General features: G+C 37.3%; 1 protein-coding gene across 4 annotated transcripts in view; it reads right to left on the bottom strand.

Annotated features, from left to right (window-relative positions):
• Window positions 1–636: 636 nt before the first annotated feature.
• rassf6.S (Ras association domain family member 6 S homeolog) overlaps window positions 637–9,702 on the bottom strand; it is a 36,025-nt gene continuing 26,959 nt past the window's right edge. The window contains exons 7-11 of one of the 4 annotated variants that reach the window (XM_018232766.2): window positions 7,126–7,227; window positions 3,149–3,200; window positions 1,978–2,146; window positions 1,842–1,902; window positions 637–1,571 (exon numbers count right to left, since the gene is read on the bottom strand). In XM_018232766.2, the coding sequence (XP_018088255.1) occupies window positions 1,533–1,571; window positions 1,842–1,902; window positions 1,978–2,146; window positions 3,149–3,200; window positions 7,126–7,227 (423 nt within the window). In that variant the 3' untranslated portion in view covers window positions 637–1,532. 4 annotated transcript variants of the gene reach the window in all.

Here is a 9,702-nt window from a genome sequence, read left to right as displayed (position 1 = left end):
TTTTCTGCTTGATAATTTGCTACGACCCCTAAGCTTAGTTTCTCAACAGCTGCTCAGAGCCCACTGAGCATGTGAGTGTCGCAGACACTTTCCAAGATGGTGACCCCCTGTGACAAGTTTGAAGTCCTGGATCATTGCTGCTACTGAGAAGCTGAAACTTTAGGCTGGTGCAATAAGTTCAGTATATAACTTCATTTTTAGGGTTTAGTTCTCCTTTAAGGGGGGATGTCCAACAGACACTGTATTGGTGATACTGCATCCATTAGGCTCATGCATATTAAATTACAACAGGGATCATAATTATTTCTAGATATACAGTTATGGGGGCCTTTATCCGGAAATCTGTTATCTAGAAATCTCTGAATTACAGGAAGGCCATATCCCGAGACTCCATTATAATCAAATAACTCATGTATCCTAATATCTGTTACCCCATGGGAGTCCTAAAGCCCTAGTGATTTATTGACTATAAAGACTATAGAAATATACTAACTGCAAGAAGCCGTGCACTCTGCAAAACCTGTGTCCAATCCACCATAGCAATATAAGCAATAAAAAAAAACAACAAAAAAGAAAATCTAGACAAACAATGAGACTCTTTTGACCAAACTATTCGATTTTGAAAGACAAAGGAAAAAGGGTAAATTATTTTAATGTAAAAAATAGAAAGTATATAGATTAATTTAAAATTTGTGTTTTCAATCGCTACATCCTGCTACAATATTTCAAATACATAAATTAAAAAAAAAAACCCATGTGGCAGCCCTGTATCTTTACATGCCCCAACTGGCCTGCTTGATCTAAAGCTAGAGGAGACCTACTAGAGCTAGAGGATGCTTTACCATCTCAGTGAAATAAAAGTTTTTAGTTTTTTCTGAACATATAGTTTTTTATTATTGTTGCAGGTTTAACTTCACAGTTTAATAAATACATCTGAACGTTCTGAATGTGAAACAAAGCAATATTTTACGTAACCGTTATGTAAAGCAAAGTATTAGCAGAACAGTGAGCGTGCAGAACTCTTAGCAACAACTCTTCTCCAGCTGCTACCACCAGTCTTTTACATGTATTATGCCAGTTTATGCATTTATCAATATTTCTTAAATAGAAGAACTGAAATGTGTCACAATTAGAATATATCCAATATCCTGTAACTTCCTCACAGTAGAAACAAGAGTCTCCTTGACCCTATTGTTTGCATTAAATAGGAATGTGTTACAAAATCTTGAATAGAAGAGTAGATTTTTTATTTTAATTATTTGCCACTTGTTTCAGTTCAGTACTGTACTATTCAGTGCAAGGATTTCCCATATATTTACATGAAATTCCTTATTGTCCTGATAGTTTTCAAAACGTTCCATGTTGATCAATCAGAAGTTCATTGCAAATGTTATTTGCAATCCAGCTTGTTTAATTTCAATACATTTAGAAGATCTCCAAAAGTATTTTCAGTTTCATTGAGCCACTGAGCCTTCTTCATACATCGAATAAATGATTAGACCGTAGTTTCTGTCAATTTAACATGCTTGCTTTTAAGGTACTGAAGTAAAATTCCCCTTTCTTTTAAGAACCTGAAAGGAAAAATGAAAAACATTAATAATTTGTATAATATGTATTTTACCTCTTAATCGAGAAGACTTTCCTTTTCTAATTTATTTTGTATACTCTTTTACTCTATTAGACAGCATATCACTCATTAAAAGTTACATTTTGTCTATAATAAAATCAAGAGGAGTAAATAACATGACATAAATATTAAAGCCTTCCATCCAAGCAGGTGGTGACCTAATACAGGAGGTGACAAATCAAATTCCAAGTTGATACAACTCCCTGCAACTTACTTGTCCATTGTTCTTTGAATCTCCCGTTCCTCTTCCTCGTTTAATTTTGTCAAAAATGATTCTAGAAGTGGAAGGCTAAATTTAATATATTGTGCTACCTGTGCAGAAGAGAAAAATATGAAAATAACCAACTCACTGAGCAGTCACTGGTATATTATTATACCAGAACCATAATAACATACGCACATCACTGTTAATTTCTTCGGCTTCTTTGTCCATGAGGAACATTCTTGCTATTTTTCCTACAGGACCTTGTAGAAGTCTCTCCCACAATGGACAATCTGAATTTTTAAGTTTCTTCTTTTCTAAGGATACAACGACATTGTATATGTAAAATGTGTTTTACACTGAAATCATGAATTTTCTGATATTTAAAAAGTGCCTTACTTGTATGTACACAAAATACTTTACACCAAGTATGGGGGATATATTTAGAAATATTCCACAATATTCTTTATCGTGCATCAGCCCCGCATAAAAAAAATGTATGGGAGGGCCTGGTGCACACTGAAACCTACCAACGTGGAAGTACAAATGCCCTTAGCGTGCACTGAAACCTTCCATTGTGCTCATGCTGCCTGCACAGGCAGCAGGTGCACAAATTTTAGTTAGTATCCAGGATATTTAGGAAGCAGGAAGCTGACCCCACAGTACAGGGCCCCTTGTTCTCAAGGCCCCTATGACCTCTGGGTTTGTTACTCTGTAGTTACATCACTACAGTGTATCTTGCAGTACCTTGTACCTTATCTTGCCAGTACCTATCTCTTTATTCACTGATAATACTATATTGTACAAACAAGTATTGGTCAGCAATTAGCAAATGCATGTTGGGGGCCTCCTTAATTAAAAAGGAAGATTTGTAAAATTAATCAAATTATTAAAGCATGAGGAAAGATTATTAAAGTAGATTTCTCTGGAGAATATGCAATTTCAAGGGGCATAAGTACTCTTTACAAGTACATTAGAGGCCATTATTGACAGGTAGTGGGGGGAATCAATTTCAAACAGAAATGACGAAGACCACCAGAATGTTCACTGGAAGCAATACGAATAATTTTTTTGTGAAGACAGTGAGGCTGTGGAATGCCCAATCTAATTATGTTGTGGTGGCAGATTCTATTTGCATTGATAGGTGTGTGCGTGTATACATATACAGTACATGAGCTGGAGTCTGGTGACCATTTGATTTGGTGGGGTTGGACTTGATGGACTATTTCAACCTAGAATAACTATGTAATTATGGTAACAGTAATAAATAGTACAGGTTTTAGCAACAAACAGACATGAGATAAAAGCTTATTACTTACCACCTGTAGCATGAATAATATATAGTGCAAACTCACTGGGACTTGTTTCAACCTGTAAAAAATAATTGAATGTTATTGATGATTGGGGGTTTAAAGAAAATAATCTAGGAATGTTATTGATGATTGGGGGTTTAAAGAAAATAATCTAGGAATGTGAAATACCACGTTATTGTGCTATCATCAAACTAGTAAAATTATAAAGTAAGTTGCTATTGCAAGTTACAACAGAATTTAAAATGTAATATTTGCCAATGAAACCTATTTTCAAACTATTCTCACTGACCAACAACATTTGTTTGAAATTTATGACACTGAAAGGGTAAACAGACAGTTCACCACTGTTTGCCAGACCTAAGTGCTATACAGGTATAGGATCCCTTATCCGGAAACCCATTATTCAGAAAGCTCAGAATTACGGAATGGCTGTCTCCCATAGACTCCATTCTATCCAAATGATCCAAATTTTTTAAAATGATTTCCTTTTTCTCTGTAATAATAAAACAGTAGCTTGTACTTGATCCCAACTAAGATACAATTAATCCTTATTGGAAGCAAAACCAGCCTATTGGGTTTATTTAATGTTTAAATTAATTTCTAGTAGACTTAAGGCATGAAGACCCAAATTAAGGAAAGATCCATTATCCGGAAAACCCCAGGTCCCAAACATTCTGGATAACAGGTCCCATACCTGTACAAGTAAATAGAGATACGGTGCTCACCTTTTAATGAGTATACCCCGTTGTGTTTTACATATGGAAAGCACAGTAGGGAAAATGCTCTCCTCATTTAAAATTGCCTAGTAGGCAGATTTAAGTAAATTTGATATTTTTGAAACTTTAATTCTGCCCCAACCATGCTTATTTCTACCCAGCCAAACTACAATCCACGCTAAATCTCCCCCTTGTTTAGGGGAAGCTTTATCTGTTTAGAGACATCATTTGGATCACATGCCTTAATTAAACTTGGTAATAATAAAAACTAAGGTACCCATATTAAAAAATATGAAGATATTTTACAGTATTTTAGTATTTTTTTGTAATTTATTTGGTTTTAACAGGTAAGTCTCCAAACATTCCGGCTTTTCTCAAAGACCAGGAATATAGAGTCATCAGTGCGGTTTTACAGACTGTCTACCCAGTCAGGGCAGTTTATTTTGGGTACACATTTTGACCATATTTTCTCATTTTGAGGGACAGTCCCTCTGTGTTTTGCTGTCATCTCCTCTATTAGTTTCATGTCCTGAATACAAATGAAAGTCTCACTCACAGTTGGGGGCCTCAGGTGCTTTCCAGTTGGAGGTGACTGACTGTCTAGCAGTTGTGTATATGAAATTTAGGAGTTTCTGTTCAGGGAGAGGGATATCTATCCTTGATGCCCCTCCAGAATTTAGATAACCTCGGACAATAACATAGAATATGGGAGAAGGAGCCCTAATGTCCACAGGCCATCCAGCACATTGCCGAGGTGTTTGGATATATTATTTATAAGTTTCAATGGGGTGTAGTAATAAGAGAGTATTGTCTTATAAACGCTTTCCTTCTGTCTAAATCCCTATTATAATGGATGTTAGATAGTCACCTCTGGCTTTAGTCAGTTTAGAGCGGAGACATTTTATCTGCCATTTATTTGGAGCATAAACATGATAAGGGGTTTGCTTCTCAGGAATCCAGTTAGAATTAGGTATTTGCCCGCAGGATCTGTATCCACTTTAGACACCTGGTAAGGGCAGTCCCTGTAGATCACAATAATAGCCCTTCCCTTATAGCATCTGCTAAACCTTAGGGTATAGTTAGATTTCAGAGTGGTACTAGGGCTGTTGGAGCACTTAAAGTGTGTCTTCTGGACTAGTCCTATGTCTTGTTTAAGCCTGTGAATTTTATGTATGGCTAAGTACCTTTTCAGAACACTATTGAGGCCATTGACACTAATCGTGAGTATCTTAACCATTGTTAATGCTTTAGATTACAGTGCTCTGATTATTGTTGTTATATTACCACTTGTCTCTAATCTGTCTCTGCTGAATTCTATGGGGCCCTGTTTGGGAAGCTTATGAGAGTGGGTCAGTCTATGGCATGTGGGTAACCTGGCCAAGCATAAACTATAAGACATTGATGTAACCACTAATGTATAAACCAGCATTAGATAAACTAAATACAGTAACAAATGTAAAAGTATATAAAACCCTGAGATTCTGCAGGAGATCTGCAAGTATAGGCGATAGGGTTGTATTAGGCCGTTCACAGTCTCAGTGGGGAGAGTCCCGGAGTCTCAGTACACAGTTAATGGGGAGAAAGTTTGTACCTCTATGTCTCCAAGATCAGCTATATATGCGGTTGTGGGTTGGGTTGCATAGAGTCATAGTGGATGGTCTGTAGATGAAATATCAAGATCTTTGAGGAACCATGCGTTATCCTCTGGGTCCTGGAATACATATTGCCTGTTCACCTTTGTGGCTTGAAGTGAAAGCCCCATCTGTATAGGATCTTACTAGAATGCAGGGATTGGGTGTCTGGCCTTAAGTCCCTCCTCTTCCGCAGTGTAATGTGTGAGATATCATTGAATATTTAACATTTGCTCCCCTGATGTTCAATATAGGGGGTATTGCCGATATTGTTGACAATGCTCTCTTTGCTCTCAAAATAGTGCAGGCACACTACCACATCTCTGGGTCTGGATACCTGGTAGTCGGGGTGCAAGTGCTCTGTGGGCCTGATCAAAGTGCCAGGCTTCTGCCAGGAGATCCGGGTCGATGCTTTGAAAAAGGGAACGCAGGAATGGTCTGGAGCCTTGACCTAGTCTAAGTGCTCTGTGTATATCCTGGAGGATGCTACTTCCTCTGGCAGGGTAGCGTTACTATCTTCCAGCATATTATATCTGAGGTTGAGGTCATCCAGGGTTCTCTAGTTTGTCTGTCCTTTCACCCAGTGTATTAATATTGGTGCATATGTCTTTAAGGGCTCAGTGGATTGAGTTAGTAATCTCAGTACATTTACCATTAAGCTGCTGGGTCAGGACCTGCACCATTACTGTAATTGCCAAAAAATTTACTTGCCCTTGCCTCGTGGCGTCTCCCGTCATTCTACCTTCAGAACCTGGGTAGATAGGAGAGGAAGCTTTCGAGTTTGACTGGCACTCTGTATCCGAGTTGTCATCTTGGATCTCGTGGTACGAGGCAACTGGATTTTTTGTAAGAACGGTGACATTGTGCCAGCCTGCTCTCTAATTCTGTGCTTCGCCATGATCTGTATGGTGTCCCACGCCTGCTGTTATGCCTGGTGTGGAGAGGTGTACTCAGTTGGAGGCTATATACCAGTCTGATCTGTTTTTGGACACAGAGCTCCATAAAGGTGTGTCTGCTCTACTCCAATCCAAGCATCCCCCCTCCCAGTATTTTATTATTATAGCCTTATAAAAAGTATTTTGTGTTGTCATCACTTTTGTCACAAGATTCATTGAAATGTGTTGAAAATATTATAATATTAATTATTTATCAACAGGAAGCTTCATGACCTGCATAAAAGCACCTTTTTAGGGTGATGGAACGCCTAATAGACTTCAAATATACTATTGGTTTTTTTTTACAATAGGGGGTAAATTGTCTCTCAAAAAGTAGTATTTTTATTCAGAATTGTATTGCTATTATTTAGAATTGGAAATTACTTTAGGATAGCTATAAGTCACAGAATATGCTAGGTAATGAGTACAATTCTCTGTGGTTTACATTGTTCCTTAAGTAATTAGCTGGGAACACTACAGTGTATAAATGCCTATACTGAATGGTTGCAAGCACGACAGGTAGTTTTGAACAAGACATATACTGTATTTGATACTGTGTATGATTTTAATCTTGATTAGATTTAGACCTATTGATTTTGTTTAAATGTCATATAGTTGAGCACTTTTAGTGATAAAAACCCTCTCTAATAATCATCCCAAACCAATAATTTTGAATCTGATATTACATTACCAGAAGTTACCTTAAACTTATGCAGCAACTCTTTGATTACTTCTTCAGTTTTCATATTGCTGTCTATCATGACTTTTGTTTGAGATCCAAAAGCTGGAGTGAAAATCGATGTCTGAAAAATGTCCCAGAGTTAGTTATATTTGAAAATTTAAAACTTAGAAATAAAGTTATTAAGTTGATGCTTAAACATAGGATATATTCTTTATTTTTACTGAAGTTGGTTTTAGTAAACATTATTTTCCACTTAATGTAACTGTTTTCAACACTACAACCACTACAATCGAATTCGAAGGATTTAACGCAAACGCTACGATCGAACGATCAAAGTAAAAAATGTTCGATCGAACGATAAAATCCTTCGAACGATTCGAAGGATTTTAATCGATCGAACGGTTTTTCGTCGATCAAAAAAAGCTTAGCAAAGTGATGAGGAAGGTCCCCATAGGCTAACATTGTACCTAGGTAGGTTTAAACTGCCGAAGTATGTAGTCGAAGTTTTTTTTGAAAGGGACAGTACTTCGACTATCGAAGTACTAACGGTTTTTACTTAGAATCGAAGTCGAAGGTCGTAGTAGCCTATTCAAAGGTCGAAGTACCAAAAAAAAAACCTTCGAAATTCGAAGTTTTTTTCATTTGAATCCTTCACTTGAGCTTAGTAAATGTGCCCCTACGTAGCATTGTACACCTCAGTCCCTAAATAAAAAAATGAAAGTACCAGGAAATGAAAGTACCAGGAAATAAATATAACTGAAAATATGAGGAAGGAGACAGGGACCTACATTTTTGTTAACTAAACTATAGTGCTAAGTGAGAATAAAGATAATACTTTATTATTATTATTATAGCATTGAATAGGAATGTGGGCAAGGTCCCTGCCTTAAAGATTGTATTTTGATAAATATTTATCCACCCAGTTAACCTTAGGCATTATTATCATGTTACCAAAAAACAGAAAAATTTTGCTTTTAATCATAGAACATCCGCCTCATGGGTGAGGTAAGAAACAGAAACCAAGAACAAAAACAAATGAAACAGTACACCCATACACTTGCTCACAGTGCCAACACCACACAGCAACTTGCTTATTTTAAATTTTAATGCATTGACAGTTTTAATGGTTCATTTAACAAATTTCTATATGAAGAAACTCCTGACCATGTGTACTAACGTTTTCTAAAATGTACATTCTGCATGCCATGCAGTTTCAACCTGTTCAGAAAGCAGTGACTGTAATTCAGAGAAATTCCCAGTATTACAGCATAGTATGCACCTGCCATGGGGGGAGTCACACAAATCTATTGTTATACCTGCTTTCTTATATAAGGGAGACATAGGACTTCAGTAGACTGTCTCCAGGGGACTGAGTTGATTTCTCACTTGTAACAGAGGGCTATATTCCTATCCGATAGTTTCCGTGCCAGGTGCCACTGCTTATCTTCTTAATAAGCCCTATTTTGACTCAGGTGCTTACAGCATTTTAAACCAGCTTTTAACAACTTTGCTGCCTATTCATGTCACCTTAAAGGGATCCTGTCATCGGAAAACATGTTTTTTTCAAAATTAATCAGTTAATAGTGCTACTCCAGCAGAATTCTGCACTGAAATCCATTTCTCAAAAGAGCAAACAGATGGTTTTATATTCAATTTTGAAATCTGACATGGGGCTAGACATTTTGTCAATTTCCCAGCTGCCCCTGGTCATGTGACTTGTGCCTGCACTTTAGGAGAGAAATGCTTTCTGGCAGGCTGCTGTTTTTCCTTCTCAATGTAACTGAATGTGTCTCAGTGGGACATGGTTTTTTACTATTGAGTGTTGTTCTTAGATCTACCAGGCAGCTGTTATCTTGTGTTAGGGAGCTGCTATCTGGTTACCTTCCCATTGTTCTTTTGTTTGGCTGCTGGGGGGGGGGGAGGGAGGGGGGTGATATCACTCCAACTTGCAGTACAGCAGTAAAGAGTGACTGAAGTTTATCAGAGCACAAGTCACATGACTTGTGTGCAGCTGGGAAATTGACAATATGTCTAGCCCCATGTCAGATTTCAAAATTGAATATAAAAAAATCTGTTTGCTCTTTTGAGAAATCGATTTCAGTGCAGAATTCTGCTGGAGCAGCTCTATTAACTGATTCATTTTGAAAACATTTTTTTTCCCATGACAGTATCCTTTTAACAACTCATTTTCTGTTCAAGCCCTTTCTCTACGAACTCAGCAACCCTGCTTCCACCCATCTCCTATGAATTTTAATTAAGCTTTTTTTTAGAAAGGTCTAATACCCCAGTGAATTCTCAAAGGTTATGCTGCTTTGAGTCCTTTATCAAAAGAAACACTTTCTTTCTTTCTTTCTTTCTTTCTTTCTTTCTTTCTTTCTTTCTTTCTTTCTTTCTTTCTTTCTTTCTTTCTTTCTTTCTTTCTTTCTTTCTTGTGTACACATGGGCTTCTGTTTCAGACTTCCTTCTCTCAGCTTAAATCTCCAGATTCCAAGCACGGGCTTGAGCATGCTCAGTTTGCTCCTATCTCCCTCTCCATTCTTTTCATTTTCCTCTCCTCCCTACTGTAATCTGAACCCAGAGCTATGCGCAAACAGAG

This window comes from Xenopus laevis, chromosome 1S (assembly GCF_017654675.1).
Source record: "Xenopus laevis strain J_2021 chromosome 1S, Xenopus_laevis_v10.1, whole genome shotgun sequence".
Classification (NCBI taxonomy): Eukaryota; Metazoa; Chordata; class Amphibia; order Anura; family Pipidae; genus Xenopus; species Xenopus laevis.
This window is presented reverse-complemented; position numbering and strand designations above follow the sequence as displayed.